Source organism: Oncorhynchus nerka, linkage group LG27 (assembly GCF_034236695.1).
Source record: "Oncorhynchus nerka isolate Pitt River linkage group LG27, Oner_Uvic_2.0, whole genome shotgun sequence".
Classification (NCBI taxonomy): Eukaryota; Metazoa; Chordata; class Actinopteri; order Salmoniformes; family Salmonidae; genus Oncorhynchus; species Oncorhynchus nerka.
Genome location: NC_088422.1, coordinates 54,057,736 through 54,083,145, shown reverse-complemented (window position 1 = coordinate 54,083,145; position 25,410 = coordinate 54,057,736). Strand labels below are relative to the sequence as shown.

At 42.0% G+C, this 25,410-nt stretch overlaps 1 protein-coding gene across 1 annotated transcript in view; it reads left to right on the top strand.

Annotated features, from left to right (window-relative positions):
• Positions 1-16,015, top strand: part of osmr (oncostatin M receptor) — a 33,688-nt gene extending 17,673 nt beyond the window's left edge. Inside the window, 7 exon segments of the mRNA XM_065011791.1 lie at positions 9,835-10,018; positions 10,200-10,301; positions 10,433-10,600; positions 10,698-10,850; positions 11,606-11,687; positions 11,829-11,913; positions 12,144-16,015. Coding sequence (XP_064867863.1) covers positions 9,835-10,018; positions 10,200-10,301; positions 10,433-10,600; positions 10,698-10,850; positions 11,606-11,687; positions 11,829-11,913; positions 12,144-12,704 — 1,335 coding nt within the window. The 3' untranslated portion in view covers positions 12,705-16,015.
• The last annotated feature ends 9,395 nt before the right edge of the window (positions 16,016-25,410 follow it).

Genomic DNA, 25,410 nt, shown 5'->3' with positions numbered 1-25,410 from the left:
TGGCTCAAACGCATTAAGAAGGAAAGAAATTCCACAAATTAACTTGAAACAATGCACACCTGTTAATTGAAATGCATTCCAGGTTACTACCTCATGAAGCTGGTTGAGAGTGCAATAGTGTCAAAGCTGTCATCAAGGCAAAGGGTGGCTACTTTGAAGAATCTCAAATATAAAATATGTTTTGATTTGTTCAAAACTTTTTTGGTTAATACATGATTCCATATGTGTTATTATTCTACAATGTAGAAAATAGTACAAAAAAAATTAAGAAAAACCCTTGAATGAGTAGGTGTATCCAAACTTTTGACTGGCACGGTATATTGTTATTTTGTGGCTGGTTATGACACCTACATAAGAGTGTCAGAACCTACCAATGTAGTAATTCTATGGCTGGCTATGACACCTCCATACGTGTCAAAACCCACAAAACCTACCACACAAGGCAAAACATTCCATTACACCATAGCCTACTTGTCAACAGTATGTTTATGTCATATAAAATTTTCTGAAATTATCATTGTAATTGCACATACAATGATGTCAGACATGCACCTACCCTAATGCTCTGTTGCTGATGACTGGGATGAATGTAGGAGCAGATTTCAGGAAACCCTCTTTTTTGACTGATACTATCATAAGGACATGTACGGGAGGCCTATCTCGCTTATATAATTATGATGGTCATAATGCTTCTTCATCAGAGTGCAACAAATGTTTGTTGTTGAATGTATCAAGGCACAAGGCGAGACCCAAATGCAGACACAGGAGGGAGATGGTTGGAGTCTTACAATGTTTATTAATTCAAAGGGGTAGGCAAGAGAATGGTCATGGTAAAAAGGTCAAAACCAGATCAGAGTCCAGGAGGAATAGAGTGGCGGGTAGGCAGGAGAACAGGAAAAACGCTGGTTGACTTGGAAACTTACAAGACGAATTGGCCCAGAGAGACAGGAAACACAGAGATAAATACACTGGGGAAAACAAGCGACACTTGGAGGGGGTGGAGACAATAACGAGGACAGGTCCAACTGATCAGGGTGTGATACCCCATGGAGCACTCGAGAGAAGAGAGTCCCGTGGCAGAACTGGGAAGAGTGTTCCGGGCATACTCCACCCAGACCAGTTAACGGCTCCAGGTAGTGGGGTTGGTTGAGACCAGGCACCTTAAGATGGTCTCCAGGTCTTGGTTGGCTCGCTCCGACTGACCATTAGTTTGGGGATGGAATCTGGATGACAGGCTGGCCGATGACCCAATAAGGGTGCAGAATGCCTTCCAGAACTGAGACGAGAACTGAGGATCCCGATCGGAGACCATGTCTACCCAGAGTCCATGGATCCGGAAGACATGCTGCACCATAAGCTGGGCCGTCTCCTTGGCAGAAGGTAGTTTGAGGAGAGGGATGAAATGGGCGGCCTTGGAGAACCGGTCGACTACCGTCAGAATGACAGTGTTGCCATCAGACGGAGGGAGCCCAGTGACAAAGTCCAGAGATATATGAGACCAGGGACGACGAGGAACCGGTAGTGGCTGTAGGAGGCCAGAAGGAACTTGTCGTGGAGTCTTGTTTTGAGCACACACAGTGCATGCAGTGACGAAGGCAGAGACATCAGGGATCATTGTTGTTCCCAAACTGCCGTAGCCCAGGAGAGCGCCCTTCCCGACATTAGCGTAATTATATACGCTATCTTAGATCGGTCTGAAGAAAATGAAGATGGCTGTAGCTCAAAAATAAGTGAGTACTGAGAAAGAAAACCCTGGCAGGCACCAGGATTCCCCGAATATCGCTCTGGACCACAGATAGGGAAAGATATTACTGGGTGATTGGGGTTTTTCAGAGGTGGCAGACAGTCTCTGAGCTAACTCCCTGATTTGCTCCATAATAGCCTTTAACCCATGGTTGTGGCGTTCCGTCAAGGAACTGAGCCCTTCCAGTGTGGCGGAGCTGGTCCAAGTCTGCTGGTTCTGTCAGGCAGGCGGGTACAAAGTCCAGAAACAGGCGAGAGTCAAAACCGGGAGGACTAGAAATAGGAGAATGGAAAAAGCAGGAGAATGGGAAAAACACAGGTTGACTTGGAAACATACAAGACGAACTGGTACAGAGAGACAGGAAACACAGGGATAAATACACTGGGGAACACAAGTGACACCTGGGGGGTGGAGACAATAATCAGGACAGGTGAAACTGATCAGGGTGTGACAGAACGCTGTTGAATGCCGAAACCTGAACTAAAGACCTCGGTTAAAAAGCTGACAGTGTTTTCATATGTTTTTATTTATTTTGGAATCTGCGGCTCTTAGGCTAAGTTGCTGTGAGCGCTGCTGTCTGTCCCAGGATCCTGTCAGATTCCGCATAGGGGGAGAGACACAAATACCCAGCTAACCTAGTTGGCTCGGCGGTCTCAAATGGAAGCCGCTATTGAACGTTTCCAGCACTGCAGGAGCTGTGTTTACTTTGCTTTGTTCCAGGACAATGTGGACCCGTGCTGACTTTCAATGTAGCAACTGCTTGCTTGCGGAGGATTACAGGAGTGAAGCAGCTACTCTTAGCAAGCAAGTAGCAAACCTACACAAGCTACTGGGGAACCCACGGCCGCCTACTTTTTCATTTTCTTCCACCCCAGTAGCAGGACTCCGCTCTGGTCTGGTGGCAGTTTGGCCGCCGTTTCAGCTCTCCACAGCCGACTGGCCGGCACTCGACAGGGTTTCATACCTGAAGAGGTCTCCCCTTTCCTGGAGAACGGAGCTGTTCTCGACCCAACCCACCAACAATAGAGGTACATCACTCACTGTGGAAATCAAAGAAAGCGTGGTAGCAATACATGGTTATAACATCTACCGAAAAGACAGAAATTCGGTCTATATTCAGAACCACCTTCCCGTAAAGCTTAGAGACAAACTAATGTTAAATACTGTTGAAGCAATATGGCTCTACAGGTTCATCTCCCTCACTTAAAGCCCAATCTTGTGGGAAGCTGCTATAGACCACCAAGTGCCAACAATCAGTATCTGGATAAAATGTGTGAAATGCTTGATTATGTATGTGATATCAACAGAGAAGTATATTTTCTGGGTGATTTAAATATTTACTGGCTATCATCAAGCTGCCCACCCAAGAAAAAACGTCAAAGTGCCTGCAACCTGGTTCAGGTTGACAGTCAACCTACCAGGGTAGTTAAAAACATCACAGGAATTAAATCAACATGTATTGATCACATCTATACTAATGCTGCAGAAATTTGCTTTAAAGCAGTTTCCAAATCCATAGGATGTAGTGATCACAATATAGTAGCCATATCTAGGAAAACCGAAGTTCCAAAGGCTGGGTTTAATATAGGTCATACAAGAAGTTTTGTAGTGATTTACATGTTGATGGTGTAAAGAATATTTGCTGGTCTGTGGCGTATAATGAGGAGCAACCAGTAGCTGCACTTGACAGATTTATGAAATTGCTTATTCCAGCTACTAATAAGCAAGCACCCATTAAGGAAATGACTGTAAAAACTGTTAAATACCCTTGGATTGATGAGGAATTGAAAAAGTGTATGGTTGAGAGGAATGAGGCAAAAGATATGGAAAGTAAATCTGGCAGCCCAACTGATTGGCAACGCACAGCAAATTAAGAAATCATGTGTCTAAACTAAATAAAAAATAATAATAAACTATACTATGAAACAAAGATCAATTATATAAAGAATTATAGTAAAAAGCTTTGTGGCACCTTAAATGACATTTTGGGGAAAAAAGACTCATTGAATCACATGGCTCATTCATCACAAAGCCCACTGATATTGCCAACTACTTAAATTTTTCTTTCATTGGCAAGATAACTTCTCTAGGGTAGGGGGCAGCATTCTGAATTTTGGATGAAAATCATGCCCAAATTAAACGGCCTGCTACCCGGGCCCAGAGGATTTGGATAGAAAACACTCTAAAGTTTCCAAAACTGTTAAAATACTGTCTGTGAGTATAACATAACTGATTTGGCAGGCGAAAACCTGAGAAAAATCCATTCAGGAAGTAGTTTTTATTTGTTGGTTTTGTAGTTTTCTATTCAATGCCATTACAGTATCCATTGACTTAGGACTCGATTTGCAGTTCCTATGCCTTCCACTAGATGTCAACAGTCTTTAGAAATGGTTTCAGGCTTGTATTCGTATAAATGAGGGAGTAAGACCAGTCTGAATGAGTGGACCCTGATGTGTCACAGAGCTTTTTCATGCGCAATCCCGAGAGTGCATTTCTTGTTTACCTTTTATATTGACAACGTTATTGTCCGGTTGAAATATTAGATCATTTAGGCTAAAAACAACCTGAAGATTGAATATAAACATCGTTTTTTTTCTGCCTGTTTTGACTGCGTTTGAGCCTATGGATTACTGAAGAAAACGCGCAAACAAAACTGAGGTTTTTGGATATAAAGAGACTTTATCGAACAAAAGGAACATTTATTGAGTAAATTAATGTCTTCTGAGTGCAACCATATGAAGATAATCAAAGGTAAGGGATTAATTTGATCTCTTTCTGAGTTTTGTAACGCTTCTGCTTGGCTGGTTACGGTTTGTAATAATTTGTCAACTGGGTTATGTTCTCAAATAATCGTAAGGTATGCTTTCACTGTAAAGCATTATTTTAAAACTGACACCGTGGTTGGATCACAAGAAGTTCATCTTTAAACATATGTAAAATATGTTTTGTTTTCTGAATTTTTATAATGAGTATTTCTGTATTTGAATCTGGCGCTCTGCAATCTCACTGGATGTTGGCCAGATGGGACGCTAGCATCCCACATACCCCAGAGAGGATAAGGAGACTTAGGGATGACATGCCAGCAACAAACGCTGACACTACACATCCAAGTAAATCTGACAAAATTTTGGAAGACAAGAATTGTACTTTTGAATTCTGTGTGGAAGGAGTGAAAAAAATTATTGTTGTCTATCAACAGTGACAAGCCACCGGAGTCCAACAATCTGGATTGAAAATGACTAAGGATAATAGCAGACGATATTGCCACTCCTATTTGCCACATCTTCAATTTAAGCCTACTAGAAAGTGTATACCCTCAGGCCTGGAAGGAAACTAAAGTCATTCGGCTTCCCAAGAATTGTAAAGCCCCCTTTACTGGCTCAAATAGCCGACCAATCAGCCTGTTACCAACCCTTAGTAAACTTCTGGAACAAATTGTGTTTGCCCAGATACAATGCTATCTCATAGTAAACAAATTGACAACAGACTTTCAGCACGCTTATTCGGAAGGACACTCAACAAGCACAGCACTTACACAAATGACTGACGATTGGCTGAGAGAAATTGATGATAAAATTATTGTGTTGGCTGTCTTGTTAGACTTCAGTGCAGCTTTTGGCATAATTGATCATGGAAAAACTTATGTGTTATGGCTTTACACTCTCTGCTATAATATGGCAAAAGAGTTGTATAACAGAACACAGAGGGTGTTCTTTAACAGAAGCCTCTCAAACATAATCCAGGTAGAATCAGGAATTCCCCAGGGTAGCTGTTTAGGCCCCTTGCTTTTTTCCATTTTTACTAATGACATACCACTGGCTTTGCATAAAGCTAGAATGTCTATGTATGTGGAGACTCAACACAATACATGTCAGCTACTACAGCAACTGAAATGACTGCAACACCTAACAAAGAGCCGCAGTTATTTTCAGAGTGGGTGCAAGGAATAAGTTAGCCCTAAATATTTCTAAAACTAAAAGCATTGTATTTGGGACAAAACATTCACTAAACCTTAAAACTCAAATAAATCTTGTAAAAAATAATGTGGAAATTGAGCAAGTTGAGATCAAATCGGATCCAATTGTATTAGTCACATGCGCTGAATACAGTGAAATGCTTACTTACGAGCCCCTAACCAACAGTGCAGTTTAAAAAAATACGGATAAGAATAAGATATTAAATTAAGAAGTAATTAAAGAGCAGCATATATAACAATATATACAGTGCCGGTACAGAGTCAACGTGCGGGGTCACCGGTTAGTTGAGGTAGTATATACAGTATATGTAGGTAGTTAATTAAAGTGACTATGCATAGATGACAACAGAGAGTGGCAGTGGTGTGGAGAGGGGGGGGGTCTTATGGCTTAGGGTAGAAGCTGTTTAGAAGCCTCTTGGACCTAGACTTGGCGCTCCGGTACCGCTTGCCATGCGGTATCAGAGAGAACAGTCTATGAATAGGGTGGCTGGAGTCTTTGACAATTTTTAGGGCCTTCCTCTGACACCGCCTGGTATAGAGATCCTGGATGGCAGGAAGCTTGGGCCCAGTGATGTACTGGGCCGTTCGCACTACCCTCTGTAGTGCCTTGCGTTCGGAGGCCAAGCAGATGCCATACCAGGCAGTGATGACACAAGAGGTCTCTTCACAGTCCCCAAGTCCAGAACAGGCTATGGGAGGTGCACAGTACTACATAGTCATGACTACATGTAACCCTATTCCATATCAAGTAACTGATGCAAGCAGTAAAATTTGATTTAAAAACAGATTAAAAAAACACTTTATGGAACAGCGGGTACTGTGAAGCAACCCAAACATAGGCACAGACAGACACATTTATACACACACACGATTACATACGCGCTATACACACATACACATGGATTTAGTACTGTAGATATGTGGTAGTGCTTTAGTAGCGGCCTGAATTACACAGTGTGTTGTGTATGTGTGTCAAGTAAACTGTTACCCTTTTTTTGTTCACCTGAAATAATCCTTTAGTAATAATAGCCTTCTTGTTACTAACATGTCTAACCTTTACATATGAGTTATCTTGCTGTACATTTTGACATTTATATGAGTGTTGATTCTTTGAAGGGAACTTTTTTTAATTGCTGCCTTAAAACTATTATTCAAGATAAACTAGTGTCAATGTTGATTAATCACAGATCACCATCCTGCAATAAAGAGGGGAAGGGAATCTTGTTAATTTCTCTGTTTCTATGTTGCATTCTCAAATGAACATTACAACCCTTTTTGTTCAGTTCTAAGCTCTCTAGTTTTGAGTGTCAAACATTTTTTCAGGATACCAGCCATGTGAACTCATTTTACAGCTGATAATGGGATGTAATGCCAATGCAACCATAGGTCTACAGCAGTGCTTCCCAACTCCAGTCCTCCAGTACCCCAAACAGCACCCTACAGCAGTGGTTCCCAACAGCACACATGTTGGTTGTAGACCTGGGCAAACATACCTGATTCAACTCATTGAGGGCCTGATGATTAGTCGACAAGTTGAATGAGGTGTGCTTGTCCAGGGCTACAATACAAATGTGTACTGTCAGGGGTACTCGAGGACCAGAGTTGGGAACCACAGGCCTACAATATGATGGCATTAGCCTTATGGGCATTTGCAATGCACCCCTTGACATTGTGCATCTGAAGCAGAGAATAGCTGAACTTATACACTGTATCTCAACAATATATAAACAATGTGTATCTTCTCAATATAAAAATGATACCAGTAGACAATGTATGAGGCTAATCATTATACTAGATGTTGTACATGCCTTGTGCTGACATAGAAAAGCCAACCCTTGCAATCTAGGTAGTGAAATGTATGGAAGCAGGAGATAATGGGATTCTAATCTTAAAACACACACACAACTTTTACCACTTAGTAAAGCCAGATACTTTTCTCCCAGAAGGTCTGAGTGGCACTTGGAGGTTCTACTGTGATAATGAAGATGCTTTGCATAAGACTACCACAACAATTACATTGTCTATGCTACATGTGTTTAAAATATAAAGAAAGAAAATAGTTGGGCTATAAGAAATCATTTTTATTCAATGGGGCAAAGCAGAGATGACAAAATACTTTTAATTTCACCCATACAACAATATAGCCTATTATTAAAGTACAGTATGTTTACAATATCATGAACAATACTTTTTACATGTTGTTCCAAATTAAATGTTATATATTCATGTGGTTTAAGGGGCACTTTTATTGTGATGACAAGTTGAAGTTGCTCTACTCAAATGGCACAACCGATTCATTCAGATTGACCAAAGCACAGCCAATGACACCGTCTCCTTCCATATTTAGAAAAGGGCGAAGTAGAAGTAAAAACTGATGCTGCTGCAGCATTGCTCATCTTCACCGTGGGAATCCAGTCGACATAGGTGTCTTGATAGAGGTCAGCTGGTGAACCTACCATAAAGAAATGAAAAGCACACCAGCTGTTAGAATATCACTTTTTCAGGTCAACTATGCCATCAGGGCTCTTGATTATTTTGGTTGTGTTTAATTCATTCAGGCGTTTTGGTGTCATATAAAGATTCAATCTATTGTTGGGCTGGAACAACCAATAGGCAACACAGCAGGTTGTCTTATCCCATTGAGGCATTTGTCCCATGCTGTGATGTCCATACATTTAACCTCCTCAGTTGAATAAAGTTCAAATCATCATTGGTTCAGTGCAACTGAATGTTTTTGGGACAATAATGTCCTCCTCCAGGGTAGATGGACGTCATATTGTACAATTTGTGTATCCCCTTTTCATAGGCCTAGATTACATGGTTGCATTCAATGACAAGGTTGTTTTAATTGATCTGTTGTCAGTGTCAAATCAAATCACATTTTATTTGTCACATGCGCCGAATACAACAGGTATACCTTACAGTGAAATGCTTACATACAAGCCCTTAACCAACCATGCAGTTGTAAGAAAAATACGTGTTAAGTAAAAAAATATATATTAAAGAGCAGCAGTAAAATAACAGTAGTGAGGCTATATACAGGGGGTACCGGTCAAGAGTCAATCAATGTGCGGGTGCACCGGTTAATCGAGGTAATTGAGGTAATATGTACATGTAGGTAGAGTTAAAGTGACTATGCATAGCTAATAAACAGAGTAGCAGCAGTGTAAAGGGGGAGGGGCAATGCAAATAGTCTGGTTGTCAACAGAGTAGGCCTAGGCCTCTACCCTGTGATTTCCTGTATTAAAAAATATTCTGCTAGTTGTTTCCAGTCATATAAAGTATAGTAAAATTGCATGTTTATCAAACGCCACATTTTTCTTGTGCAAAGGAAAGAAACGACTCTGATATAGCCTATAGGTCTGCACCACCAAGCTCTCAATTATGACTATCCAATCTACTCAATCAAGGAATAGTAGGAATAGTAGGCTTACATTAGTATGCAAGTGCAATGATAGATGCATGCAATGCTTTATTAAAAGGTGAATTTTTTGGGTGAAAAAGTTGCTTCCCCAAAACTTGAAACTCATGCACTGCCTATGTTTGAGACACATGCTAATAGCTAGACTACAAGCTTTCTAGCTAGCTAATTTTGGCTAACTTGGTCTTGTTTTTAACACCTGGTTAGCATAGCAGCTAACAATTAAACTTGAAATCAGACTTACCAGTGATGAAACGATTGGAGCAGACCCAGTAATGACAGCTGTCTGGGTTCAGGTCTTGACATGCAAAACAGTTTCTTTGCTTTTCTGACAGTTCTTGAGTCTTATCTCCTCGGTGTACATTTTTTTATGCACTGTTATCATGCAATTTGGGGTAGCTACTCAGCTGTTGATGTCGTAAGAATTCATGCGGTGGTCTTCCAACATGGCCGCCAGGAGGTACCATACGTCAACTGCAAGCCCTCTATACCTGCCTGCTTTGTGCCAACACCTGTTCCAAAACGGCTGTACCAACATATTTTACAATTCTTGTGCTGATACCTGTGCTGATAACTGAGCCAACATTCTTGTCTTATTGCTGTTACAGTTGTACACAGGTTGCTCTTCTTTGGGCCTACAGCAGTTCTGGGTGTGAGACTGTCTCTAGCTCTCTTATTGTCTTTTGTCCAGAGTATCATTGGAATGCCACGCGTGTGAGTGGGAGTGCCAGCGGAGGCTTCCACCTCATCTGGAAAGAGCAGGAAGGTGTCACTTGTGGGCACACTGTGGAGTGGTGCACAGTAGGAAGCGGAGTTTCCTGCACCCTGCAATGGAGGAGGGTGCCAGTGGGAAACACATCAGTGTCCCTACCAGCAGGTATCACACAACAGGTTTACACACACCACCATTACCCTTTTAGGTAACATCGTACATGAAGTCGCTGTGTAGTAATACTGTGATTACAGTAGTAACAAAGAAAAGGGAAACTGTCCAAAATCAATTTAAACTTAAAACCTACTGGCACTACCTTTTTAGTTACAATATATATATTTTGCAGGAGATTTTAAAGCGGGTCATAGGTACACCTTTGATATATATGGCTGCACTGACGAAGGAGACAAACTACTGGAGATCCTCACTGGCTACTCCCAGGAACTCAGTGAGTGGGTTACGTTGTGATTATGTATTGTGACAAGTAAGAAATGGGTTGTGAAAGTGGTAGGGGATGTCTCTCTCTCATGTTCAACCCCTTCCCCTCTCTCTCTCTTCCTCCTTTCTCTCAACCTATAGAGCCTGTCCAGTCTCCCAGTCTGGTTGAGCCCATTCGAACAACTTCCTCTTCTGTGACACTGGAGTGGCATTACCATGAGGATGACCACTCTCACCCAGGGTTCATCACTGGTTACTTGGTAACCGTGCACAAGACAGGGTCTCAGAGGTCACCAGGTCATGTGCCAAGTGGGTATCATCAATGTCAACATGGGTAACAAGCAATTCAATTTAAAAGAAGTCATGAAAGGATTTGTTCCTCTGACACAGTGTTTCCTGTATCTAGGTCCTTTTACCAAGATGGTGGCAGACCCCCACAATAAGTCTCTAACCATAGTAGGACTGCAGGAGCACCAGAAGTACACCTTCCATCTGAGTGCACTCACTAATGTTGGACCAGGCCCGCATACTACTGTAACTGTCAAGACCCAGACAATCCGTGAGTCAAACTCCGGCTGGAGCACTCTAGGGGCAGGGGCAGACTGGGTCATATTGAAATGTATTAATTAAAACCTCTTAAACGTTAAGTCCCTTATATTGGGGACTTTGAGTGGTTCTGGACTGATTTCAGACCAACTTGTCTGTGTACAGAACGTTCTGTGAACGGCACAGCACACCGTAAAAGCTCTGGTTGTCCCGCTTCACATGCCGCTCTGTCATAAGTTATATGAAATGGTGCCAATTTTGCACTGTCACTAAGTATGATCATATTTATTTGACAATTAAAAGAGAAGTGGCAATATTATAGTAAGTTATTTATAATTTGATTGTTACTATATTTAGAAAGCATTTCAATCATTTCATGCCCTATACCCCCACTTTTGTTGAAGAGGAAAAAATTCATATGGTGTACTTTGTGTCCTCAAAGTGAATACACCTCCGCAATGTATATATATTTTTTACCAGAAAGGAGAGATTTTGATCTTTCTGGCAGTACAATAATTACTAGGTATTGTTTATGGCTCTCTCAAGATAAATAATAACTTTTGGGTATGTCTATTTAGGTGGAATTCTATATTTTGACATAAAACTTTACCTGTAAAATAAAGCCTAATGTCCCGTAGGCACACAATTATGTGGTGTGTTGCTCACTCTTTTTAAATCTGAAAGCACATTTATATTTTAGATCATGACATTCTGAGCCCAGTAGTAATGACCCGGTGTTACAGTATGTGCTGCTGTGTCCTGTGACAGCCTCTATTCTCCTGGCTAAGATCTTAACTCCTCTACTGCTGCTGTTGGGGCTCGCCATCCTCCTGTGTCTATTCTGGAAAATGTGAGACGCTTTAAACACTATCCATTATCACGTACAATTTATTTTTCAAGATATACATTGGTCCTCCATACCACTATGTCATCCTTAACAGTCAAAGTGTAATGTGAACCCTGTCTAACCTCCTCTGTGGCTATCCTCCAGGCTGAGGAGTTGTATAGTGGAGCTGTTTGGGTACCCAGCTGGGATGAACATCAAACCAATTGAACTGGACCGCCACATACATGAGGTACTGTGCAGTTCTATACAGGCTTTCATATGTCTCATGTGTCTGAAGTTGATGAGTACTGCCTCTTTGTCCGTGGTGTTTTCTCTCATTTGGATTTACCTTAAACAGATGGCAATAAACGGATGTACAATATGTTATAGTCACAATTATTGTTTTGCAATCTGATAGAATGACTGTGCAACTTCTCGCCTGATTCCATTCATCCTCTATTCTGTCCATCACATCTACAGACCAGTGAAAGGCTGCGGTGTCTCAAGGTGGGGGACTGTGTCTGCAGTGACATAGAGATCCTGAGCGTCAGGCCAACCATGTCAGAGAGGATGCCTCTCATTCACCCCAAACTCCCCCGCCTTTCTTCCTCTTCCACCACCATTCCCTCCTCTTCATTCTGCCCTGTGCACCCTTCCTCCTACTCTTTATCCATGTCTTCCTCCTTGCCCTCCCTCTCACCTTCCTGCCCATCCTTTTCTACTCAACACCTGCACCAAAAAGGGTACTGTCCACAGTCACCCACAGAAGCCTGGGATTGCTCAGTACAGACAAGCCTCACCAACAGAAGTTATTTCCCCTCTGTGGGGGCGGAGCAATCCTTTGAGCTGAAACCAATCAGAGTCACAGACAGCAGTGACTTCTCCAGCTCACCAATCAAGCTCTCCAATCTCATCACCAACGAGCCTTCTGAGGGGCCGCAGTTACGACCAGGGGCATTATTGGAGAATATTGATGGATACATTACCACTGACTCATTAGTTAAGTCAATGACTGTATATATGAATGGACAAAGCCATTGATTACATGACACCATTCATTCCTATGTGAAGACTTAATAGCGCACTGAAGCCAAATTTAGTCAGTCATGTAGACATAACATGCTCAGTTTGAGCTACTCCTGGAAGTGACTTTGCTGGTTAGCGTAGTGCTGCCCCTCTCATTGAATAACTCAACTTGAAGCCCGACCGGTGTTGGCTGCCATTAGCAATTAAATTATACTTCTAAATCAAATTGTATTTGTCACATGCACCGAATACAACAGGTGTAGACTTTACCTTGAAATGCTTACTTACGAGCCCTTAATTTTAACCAACAATTCAGTTAAAAAGTGAGAAAACAATGTAACTAAGAAAGAAAAAAATGGAAATAGTAACACAATAAAAGAACAGTAACGAGGATATACAGGGAGTACCGGTACCGAGTCAATGTGCAGAGGTATGAGGTAATTGAGATCAGTGGTGTACAGTAGTACTTAAGTCGTTTTTGGGGGTATCTGTACCTTACTTCACTATTTATATTTTTGGCAACTTTTACTTTTACTTCACTACATTCCAATAGAAACAAATGTACTTTTTACTCCATGCATTTTCCCTGACACCCAAAAGTATGTGTCACATTTTGACAGGAAAATGGTCCAATTCACACACTTATCAAGAGAACATTCCTGGTCATCCCTAATGCCTCTGATCTGGCGGACTCACTAAACACAAATGTTTTGTTTGTAAATTATGTATGAGTGTTGGAGTGTGCCCCTGGCTATCTGTCAAAAAAAAAATTGCAGTCTGTTTTGCTGAATATAAGGAACTTGAAATGATTTGTACTTTTATTTTTTGATATATTTTCGTGATTACTTTGACTTTTGATGCTAAAGTATATTTAAAACCAAATACTTTTAGACTTTTACTAAAGTAGTATTTTACTGGGTGACTTTCACTTTTACTTTAGTCATTTTCTAGTAAGGTATCTTTACTTATACTCAAGTATGACATTTGAGTACTTTCTCCACCACTGATTGAGATATGTAAATGTAGGTAAGGGTAAAAGTGTCTAGGCAATCAGGATAGATAATAAACAGCATAGCAGCAGCGTATATGAAGAGAGTGAAAGTGTGTCTAAGTGTGTGTTTGTGAGGCATCAATATGTATGTGTGTGAGCGTGAGCGTGTGTGTCTTGGAGTGTCAGTGTAGTAGGTGTGAGTGTGTACAGAGCCAATGTAAGAATGTCAGTGCTAAGTGAAGGGGGGGTATAATGCAAATAGTCTGGGTTTTCCATTTGAATAACAGTCTTAGAATCAGATCAGGAGCCTGGGCCAATTGTGCACCGCCCTATGGGACTCCCGATAACGGCCGGTTGTGATACAGGCCGGGATTGAACCCGGGTCTGTAGAGACGGCTCTAGCACCTCTGCGCCATTCGGGAGGCCCCGGGACAGAAGATTTTTATGTGCTTCAGCACTCTGTGGTCCCGTTCTGTTAGCTTGTGTGGCCTACCACTTCGTGGCGGAGCCGTTGTTGCTCCTAGTTGTTTCCACTTCAATATAAATAGCACTTACAGTTGACCAGGGCAGCTCTAGCGGGGCAGAAATGTGATAAACTGACTTGACGAACTGACTGACAATGTTTCTCTATGGAGATTGCATGTCTGTTTGCTCGATTTTATATACCTGTCAGCAACGGGTGTAACTGAAATGGCCGAATCCACAAATTTGAAGGCGTGTCCACATACTTTTGTATATATAGTGTACATCTATATCTATACATCTATATCTATGTATATATAGTGTATTATTTTGTTTACACAAAGACAGACCACGAAGATTGCTATTTTTCCATTCCCTATAATGTGGGTCCTGTTTTCTGCAAACAATGCCTAAAGTACCCCGTTATTCAGTGGGAGGGGACAGTCGTTTCCCCTGAGTTAAGTAGTCAGTCTGATTCTGAAAGGTCAAGGGTCAAGATCTGTTGGTGGGATATTTTGCTGGGAAGATGACAAGATGATGTTTGTACAACGTGTAGGGTTCAAATAACACTTTAAATCATTTGAGCTGCTCTGACAAAAGAGGGTTACACCAAAGTTTTTACTGTGGTTTTTATGTTATGGTGATGTCCTGATTTGTACTAGTGCCATGCAGCCCAGAGTACTTCCATTATTTGAACCTGGACTGTGTGTTGTGTTTAGGGCAATGAATAATGTGCATAATGCATTCTATTTATATTGTGAAACTATATCTCATGTAAATAGACTCATTCACTTTCTCAGTTAAAGTATGTTAAATCCATTAGTCATGTTAAATCCATGCCAACATCACTACCACACCATCAGCTCCCATGCTCTTAAGCAAATATGATTGTCTGTAGAAATGTATACGTTAGCATTTTGAGGACCTCCAGATCTACACAGCTTACTCAATACTCATGTTACTCATACTCCTCTCTCCACATTGTCAATCTGCAGTGCAGACTTTTGAAAAGGCTGTGGTTGTGAAACCGAGAGAATGTTGCCTCAACAGGCTGATTAGCGCACATCCTCTCAGTATCAAATGGATGATCTAAGGGGAAATGGCTCAATACAAACCGCTGGGGTGAATGTGAATCGTAAATGCAACTTCAATAATATCTTTTTAAGGTCTATCTAAGCTACTGTATACTCTCACATAGGGGCTAGGCTTGAGGGTTAATTGTAGCCTAGATTATTTTTTAAACAGCCGTTACAGTTCATAAACCAAATAAATAAATTCAAGTGTTATTTGTCACACGTGCCGAATACAACAGGTGTAGACTTTACCATGAAATGCTTACTTACGAGCCCTTTACCAACAATGCAGAGTTAAAAAGCAAGAAAAAAAATGCAAATAAAGAAAAAAAGGGAAATAGTAACTCAATAAAATAACAATAGCGATGATATATACAAGGAGTACCGGTACCGAGACAATGTGCAGGGGTATGAGATAGTTGAGGTAATTGAGATAATATGTACACTACAGTTAAAAAGTTTGGGGTCACTTAGAAATGTCCTTGTTTTTGAAAGAAAGCACTTTTTTGGTCCATTAAAATAACATCAAATTGATCAGAAATACAGTGTAGACATAGTTAATGTTGTAAATGACTATTATAGCTGGAAATAACAATTTATGGAATATCTACATAGAAGTACAGAGGCCCATTATCAGCAACTATCACTCTTGTGTTCCAATGGCACGGTGTGTGAGCTAATCCAAGTTTATCATTTTAAAATGCTAATTAGTCATTAGAAAAACCTTTTGCAATTATATTAGCACACTGAAAACTGTTGACCTGATTAAAGACGCAATAAAACTGGCCTTCTTTAGACTAGTTGATTATCTGGAGCATCAGCATTTGTGGGTTCAATTACAGGCTCAAAATGGTCAGAAACAATTAACTTTCTTCTGAAACTCGTCAGTCTGTTCTTGTTCTGAGAAATGAAGGCAATTCCATGCGAGAAATTGCCAAGAAACTGAAGATCTCGTACATAGACTCATTCATTTTCTCAGTTAAAGTATGTTAAATCCATTAGGCATGTTAAATCCATGCCAACATCACCTCCACAACCATCAGCTCCTTGCTCTTAAGCAAATATGATCGTCTGTAGAAATGTATCCGTTAGCATTTTGAGGACCTTCAGGTCAACACAGTGTACTCAATACTCATGCTACTCTCTCCACATTGCCCATCTGCAGTGCAGACTTTTAAAAAGGTTGTAATTGTGAAACTGAGAGAATGTTGCCTCAAAAGGCTGATTAGCCAACATCCTCTAGGTATCAAATGGAAGATCTGAGGGTAAATGGCTCAATACAAACCGCTGGGGTGAATGTGAATCGTAAATGCAACTTCAATCATATCTTTCTCAGGGCTATCTAAGCTACTGTATACTCTCTAATTTCGAGGGTTAATTGTAGCTTACAAATAAATCAAATGTTATTTGTCATATTGGGCGGCAGGGTAGCCTAGTGGTTAGAGCGTTAGACTAGTAACCGAAAGGTCATATCCCCGAGCTGACAAGGTACAAATCTGTCGTTCTGCCCCTGAACAGGCAGTTAAACCATTGTTCCTAGGCCGTCATTGAAAATAAGAATTTGTTCTTAACTGACTTGCCTAGTTAAATAAAGGTTTAAAAAGAATGTAAAATACCTTACTGTGAAATGCTTACTTACAAGCCCTTAACCAACAATGCACTTAAGAAATAAGAGTTAAGAAAATATTTACTAAATAAACACAAGTGGAAAAAATAGAATCAAATCAAAAAGTAACACAAGAAAATGACATAACAATAACACGGCTATATACAGGGGGTACCAGTACCGAGTCAATGTGCGGTTTAGTCGAGGTAATTTGCTAAGAGACATTGCATAGATCATAAACAGTGAGTAGCAGCAGTGTAAAAGCAAAGGGGGGTCAATGTAAATAGTCAGTCTGGACTTTTGATTAATTTTTCAGCATTCTTATGGCTTGCAGGTAGAAGCTGTTAATACTTTAGGTGATTAGATGTAATTTCATGCAACCTGGAATCAGGGGTACACGTAACATATTACATGTAAATCCAACACAATCCAATTAGTATGATATGTTATGTTTCGTATGGTATGTATTCATGTGTGGATGTCCATCATCCATTTTCTATATGTTACAAATTCCAATTTGCTGTGGCTAATCCTTGGTGTCCACCTCACCAACAAACTACCATGGTCTAAACACACCAAGACAGCCGTGAAGAAGGCACGACAATGCCTATTCCCCCTCAGGAGACCGAAAAGATTTGGCATGGGTCCTCGGATCCTCAAAAATGTCTACAGCTGCACAATCGAGAGCATCCTGATTGGTTGCATCACCGCCTGGTATGGTAACTGTGCTGCCTCCGACCAGAAAGGCATTACAAAGGGTATTGTGTACGGCCTAGTACATCACTGGGGCAAAGCTTCCTGCCATCCAGGACCACTATACCAGGCGGTGTCAGAAGAAGGCCCAAAAAATTCACAAAGACTCCGGCCACCCTAGCCATAGACTGTTCTCTCTGCTACCTCATGGCAAGCAGTACCGGAGCGCCAAGTCTAGGTCCAAAAGGCTCGTTAACAGCTTCTACCCAGGGATATAAAACTCCTGAACAGCTAATCAAATGGCTACCCGGACTATTTGCATTGTACCCTCCACCTCCATTTTTACGCTGATGCTACCCTTTGTTTATTATCCATGCATAAACACTCTACCTACATGTACAGTGAGGGAAAAAAGTATTTGATCCCCTGCTGATTTTGTACGTTTGCCCACTGACAAAGAAATGATCAGTCTATAATTTTAATGGTAGGTTTATTTGAACAGTGAGACAGAATAACAACAAAATAATCCAGAAAAACGCATGTCAAAAATGTTATAAATTGATTTGCATTTTAGGATATGAATAGAAAAGCTGTGTACTGTACAGCAGCAGCTACATAGGCTAGAATAGAGTATATAAATATGAAGTAGGTAAAACAGTGTGCAAACATTATTAAAGTGACCCAGTGTTCAATGACTATGTACATAGGGCAGCAGTTTCTATGGTGCAGAGTAAAGCATCGGATGGTAGCCGGCTAGTAAAAGTGACTAAAGTTTATCACAGGTTAGTTGTTGGTGGAGGCTGGCTCGTAGTGACTATTTAACATTCTGATGGCCTGGAGATAGAAGCTGGTTTTCAGTCTGTTGGTCCCAGCTGTGATGCACCTCTACTGTCTCAACCTTCTAGTTGGTAACGGGGTGGACAGTCTGTGTATCGGGTGGCTGACTTCCTTGATGATTTTCTTGGCCTTCCTGTGACAGTGGGACAGTAGATGTCCTGGAAGGTAGGCAGTGTGCCCTCGGTGATGCGTTGGGCTGACCGCACCATCCTCTGGAGAACCCTGCGGTTGCAGACAGTGCAATTGCAAAATACAGCCGTACCGGATGCTCTCAATGGTGCATCTGTACAGGTTCGTGAGAGTCTTAGGGGCCAAATCAAAATCCTTCAGCCTCCTGGGGTTGAAGAGGCGCTGTTGCACCTTCTTTGCCACACTGTTTGTGTGAATGGACCATTTCAGTGATGTGCATGCTGAGGAACTTGAACCTTTTCACACTCTCGATATGAATGGGGGACTGCTCACTCTGCTGTCTGCTGAAGTCCATGATCAGCTCCTTCGTTTTGTTGACATTGAGGGAGAAGTTATTTTTCTGGCACCACTTCGCCAGGGCTCTGAACTTCTCTCTCTCTGTAGGCTTTCTCATCATTGTTGGTAATCAGGCCTACCACTGTTGTGTAGTCAGCTAATGTGATCATTGAGTTGGAGAAGTTCATGACAGAAGTAAATGCTACGGGGCAATAGTCATTTAGTTTAGTAACTTTCACTTTTTTGGGTACAGGAACAATGGTGGACATCTTGAAGCAAGGGCACACACTTAGTGTGTTGTGAAATCTGTTGAATGTAATTGTAATGTTTTTTAAATTGTATAACTGCCTTAATTTTGCCGGACCCCAGGAATAGTAGCTGCTCCCTTGACAGCAGCAAATGGGGTTCAATAATACATCCAAATACAAGTGGAGACAAAAGGCTGGGATAAGGGTTGATTGATTATGTCCACAAATACTCCAGCCAGCTGGTCTGCACATGAGCTGAGGATGCGGCGTTAGATGCCATCTGGAGCGGCAGCCTTGCTTGGGTTAATGCTTAAATGTGTTACTCACATCAGCCACAGCGAATGAGAACTCACAGTCCTCATGAGTGGTGGTGATCTGCATCGGCGGCTCTGTTTTCCTCGAAGGGGCAAAGAAAGTGTTTAGCTTGTCTGGGAGCGAGGCATTTGTCTGGAGTCCCGGCCACATTTGTCTTTACAATAAGGGCATAGCCGGTCTGTTTTCACACGTCCATGTTCCCAGTCACCTTGCCGTGGTTAAATACAGTGATTGGCACTTTCTGTTTCGTGCAAATGCTGCTATCGATCCACAGTTTTTGGTTTGGATAAGTTCTAATCATCACAGTGGGAACAACATCCTCTATGCACTTCCTGATGAACTCAGTCACCGAGTCAGTGTATATTTCGATACTATTCTCAGAGGCAACCCAGAACAGTTCCCAGTCCGCGTGATCAAAACAAGCTTGAAGAATAGATTCCGATTGGTCAGACCAATGTTGAACAATCCTTACCACGGGTACTTCCTGTATAAGTTTCTGCCTATAGGAGGGGAGGTGCACAATGGAGGCATGATCTGATTTGCTGAAGGGAGGACAGGGGAGGTCCTTGTATCCATCCCGGAAAGCGCAGTAGCAATGGTCAAGAGTGCTCGATGCGCGAGTAGCACAGATGTGTTTATAGAACTTCAGTAGCGTTTTCCTCAGATTTCCTTTATTTTTGTCCCCAGTTACAATAAGTGCAGCCTTAGCAGTGGAGGCTAGTAACTTGACAAATTGAAGAGGATGGGAAAACCACTGTATAGGTGCGGAATGCATGGAGACCAAAGTGTGTTTCAAAAATCATCAAAGACTAATTATTTTAATCACAGCAGTGATCGAATGAGGGTATGTGGCATGAGTTGAGGTGTTCGTTCAGAGGCTTGACCAGCGCAGGACAGGGTTTTACTGGGAAGACAAAAAACAATAACACAAGACACTACACAGTTAGACAAAAGAGCTAAGAATGAGTTAGTCCAAGCAACGAGTAAAATCTTTGATGTGTAATACTGTGATTGTGTATGTGATTGACTCTACATACAGTAAATACAAATAGCAGACACATTCCATTACAGTTGCGCCATCGTAGGTTTGGACAACTAGTTCCTCTGAAGTTAAACTCAGACATGTAAAAATTCATAAAGTAAAACACAGACTGCGCATCTCGCCCACTTGACATATGAAAGTAGCCCAAGAAACGTTCCTGACTGACAACTACAAGCAGAGTGGTGGCACCATAGGTCCCAGATCGGTGGGGCAATTTTTACCCGTAGGGGCCTGGAGTTTTTCCTTATATGTTAATTTAGCTAGGAAAACTCTGGACCCTATAAGGTATGACAGGGATTAATCAGTTGTAAAAAGGTTTTATATGGGCTAAGATGGGACCAGTTTTTCCTAATCAAGTAACATGGTTTTAAAAAACTTCAGAAAAAATCTCCTGGCCCTGGGGGGATGAAAACCCTGTCAAACTGCAGCTACATTATATTTGTTCATGTAAATTATCTTTAGACTAGATTAGGGGGGGGGGGGATTTCCTCTGATAGAGACAATATAACTCACAGGGCTGAGCTTGCTTTATGAATGTTTGCATCATGCAGGCCTATGCAACTTATACAAAAATATTATGTCAATTGATTAAATTGAGGTCATAATTTTGGATTAGAAATGTATAAGCAGCCTAGCCAGCCCAATTTGAATATAATCTAAATGTAATCACATTCACATTTTCTCCTGACACACAAATGGACTATAAATACATAACGTTACCAATTAGTTTACCCTGACCAGATGGCGAGGTGGAATAGCCCGCACTGGGTTATGCAGGCGAATCGGGGACACCATGCGCAAGGCTGGTGCCATGTAAGCCGGCCCAAGGAGATGCACTGGAGACCAGCTGCGTAGAGCCGGCTTCATGGCACTTGGCTCAATGCTCACTCTAGCCCGGCCGATACGCGGAGCTGGAATGTACCACACCAGGCTATGCACCCGCACTGGGGACACCGTGCGCTTCACAGCATAACACGGTGCCTGTCCGGTCTCTCTAGCCCCCCGGTAAGCACAGGAAGTTGGCGCAGGTCTCCTACCTGGCTTAGCCACACTTCCTGTGTGCCTCCCCCCAAGAAATATTTGGGGCTGACTCTCGGGCTTCCTACCGCGCCGCCGTGCTTGCTTCTCCAACTCCATTCTTCTATACCCCTCTTCGCACTGCTCCAGCGAATCCCAGGCGGGCTCCGGTACTCCTCCTGGGTCGACCGCCCACCTGTCTATTTCCTCCCAAGTAGTATAGTCCAGACATTGCTGCCTCTCCTGCTGTTGCCCGTTGCCATGCCGCTTGGTCCTGTTGTGGTGGGTGATTCTGTAACGGTTTTCTTTAGGTGAAGTAGAGGCAGACCAAAACGCAGCGTTGTGGTTATTCATGTTTTTTAATAAAGACACTAGACATGAATAAACTAACAAAAACAATAAACGTGGAAAACCAAAAACAGCCCTATCTGGTGCAAAACACATAGACAGGAACAATTACCCACAAACACACAGTGAAACCCAGGCTACCTAAATATGGTTCCCAATCAGAGACAATGACTAACACCTGCCTCTAAAGTCACTAACACCTGATTGAGAACCATATCAGGCCAGACATAGAAATAGACAAACAAGACATCCAACATAGAATGCCCACTCAGATCACACCCTGACCAACCAAAACATAGAAACATACAAAGCAAACTATGGTCAGGGTGTGACAGCTATTAACAAGGCAGGTCCTACAGGTCATAGTTTTTTCGCACCTGGACTACTGTTCAGTCGTGTGGTCAGGATTTAGGAAAAGAGAAATTGGATCAGAACAGGGCAGCATGGCTGGCCATTGGATGTACACAGAGAGCTAACATTAATAATACACATGTCAATCTCTCCTGGCTCAAAGTGGAGGAGATATTGACTTCATTCCTACTTGTATTTGTGAGAGGTATTGACATGTTGAACGCACCGAGCCGACACCCAGGCATACCCCACAAGACATGCCACCAGAGGTCTCTTCACAGTCCCCAAGTCCAGAACAAACTATGGGAAGTGCACAGTACTACATAGAGCCATGACTACAAGGAACTCTGTTCCACATCAGGTAAGATGCAAGCAGTAAAATTTGATTTAAAAAACAGATAAAAATACACCTTACGGAACAGCGGGGACTGTGAAGCAACACAAACATAAGCACAGACACATACATAAAGACACACAAGTACACATTCATTTTGTGTTGTAGATATTTGGTGGCAGAGTACGGCCCTGAGGGTACACACTTAATGTGTAGTGAAATCTGTTGTGAATGTATTGTAATGTCTGGATATTTTTTAAAAATGCCTTCCTAACAATCTTAAATAAACATGCCCCATTCAAGAAAATTAGAACCAGGAACAGATATAGCCCTTGGTTCTCCCCAGACCTGACTGCCCTTAACCAACACAAAAACATCCTATGGCGTTCTGCATTAGCATCGAACAGCCCCCCGTGATATGCAGCTGTTCAGGGAAGCTAGAAACCGTTATACACAGGCAGTTAGAAAAGCCAAGGCTAGCTTTTTCAAGCAGAAATTTGCTTCCTGCAACACTAACTCTAAAAAAGTTCTGGGACACTGTAAAGTCCATGGAGAATAAGAACACCTCCTCCCAGCTGCCCACTGCACTGAAGATAGGAAACACTGTCACCACTGATAAATCCACCATAATTGAGAATTTCAATAAGCATTTTCTACGGCTGGCCATGCTTTCCACCTGGCAACTCCTACCCGGTCAACAGCACTGCACCCCCAACAGCAACTCGCCCAAGCCTTCCCCATTTCTCCTTCTCCCAAATCCATTCAGCTGAAGTTCTGAAAGAGCTGAAAAATCTGGACCCTACAAATCAGCCGGGCTAGACAATCTGGACCCTTTCTTTCTAAAATTATCTGCCGAAATTTTGCCACCCCTATTACTAGCCTGTTCAACCTCTCTTTCTTGTCATCTGAGATTCCCAAAGACTGGAAAGCAGCTGCGGTCATCCCCTCTTCAAAGGGGGACACTCTTGACCCAAACTGCTACAGACCTATCTATCCTACCATGCCTTTCTAAGGTCTTGAAAGCCAAGTCAACAAACAGATTACCGACCATTTGAAATCTCACCATACCTTCTCTGCTATGCAATCTGGTTTCAGAGCTGGTCATGGGTGCACCTCAGCCACGCTCAAGGTCCTAAACGATATCTTAACCGCCATCGATAAGAAACATTACTGTGCAGCCGTATTCATTGATCTGGCCAAGGCTTTCGACTCTGTCAACCACCACATCCTTATCGGCAGACTCGACAGCCTTGGTTTCTCAAATGATTGCCTCGCCTGGTTCACCAACTACTTCTCTGATAGAGTTCAGTGTGTCAAATCGGAGGGTCTGCTGTCGGACCTCTGGCAGTCTCTATGGGGGTGCCACAGGGTTCAATTCTTGGACCGACTCTCTTCTCTGTATACATCAATGATGTTGCTCTTGCTGCTGGTGAGTCTCTGATCCACCTCTCGCATGACGACACCATTCTGTATACTTCCGGCCCTTCTTTGGACACTGTGTTAACAACCCTCCAGGCAAGCTTCAATGCCATACAACTCTCCTTCCGTGGCCTCCAATTGCTCTTAAATACAAGTAAAACTAAATGCATGCTCTTCAACCGATCGCTACCTGCACCTACCCGCCTGTCCAACATCACTACTCTGGACGGCTCTGACTTAGAATACGTGGACAACTACAAATACTTAGGTGTCTGGTTAGACTGTAAACTCTCCTTGTTATCAAACATCTCCAATCCAAAGTCAAATCTAGAATTGGCTTCTATTTATAACAAAGCATCCTTCACTCATGCTGCCAAACATACCCTTGTAAAATTGACCATCCTACCAATCCTCGACTTTGGCGATGTCATTTACAAAATAGCCTCCAATACCCTACTCAACAAATTGGATGCAGTCTATCACAGTGCTATCCGTTTTGTCACCCAAAGCCCCATATACTACCCACCATTGCGACCTGCACGCTCTCGTTGGCTGGCCCTGTCGTCGCCAAACCCACTGGCTCCATGTCATCTACAAGACCCTGCTAGGTAAAGTCCCCCTTATCTCAGCTCGCTGGTCACCATAGCATCTCCCAAGCACACGCTCCAGCAGGTATATCTCTCTAGTCACCCCCAAAACCAATTCTTTCTTTGGCGCCTCTCCTTCCAGTTCTCTGCTGCCAATGACTGGAGCGAACTACAAAAATCTCTTAAATTGGAAACACTTATCTCCCTCACTAGCTTTAAACACCAACTGTCAGAGCATCTTACAGATTACTGCACCTGTACATAGCCCACCTATAATTTAGCCCAAACAACTACCTCTTTCTAACTGTATTTAATTTATTTATTTATTTTGCTCCTTTGCACCCCATTATTTTTATTTCTACTTTGCACATTCTTCCATTGCAATACTACCATTCCAGTGTTTTACTTGCTATATTGTATTTACTTTGCCACCATGGCCTTTTTTGCCTTTACCTCCCTTCTCACCTAATTCGCTCACATTGTATATAGACTTGTTTTTTTTTACTGTATTATTGACTGTATGTTTGTTTTACTCCATGTGTAACTCTGTGTCGTTGTATGTGTCGAACTGCTTTGCTTTATCTTGGCCAGGTCGCAATTGTAAATGAGAACTTGTTCTCAACTTGCTTACCTGGTTAAATAAAGGTGAAATAAAAAAAATAAATAAAAAATGTTTTAAAAAATGTATAACTGCCTTAATTTTGCTGGACCCCAGGATGGGGATCCGTCATAAATATAAATATGCACAAGGCACGCCTTAAAATATGTTACTGAGCCAGCGATTCTTTCTCCTATCTTGCATTTCAAAGATGGATCATAAAAAGTAAATAGAAAACGCATGTTTCTTTTGTATTCTATTTTTCCAGATCTGTGTTAAATTCTACTACATGAAATTCACATTTCCACAACCTTCAAAGTGTTTCCTTTCAAATG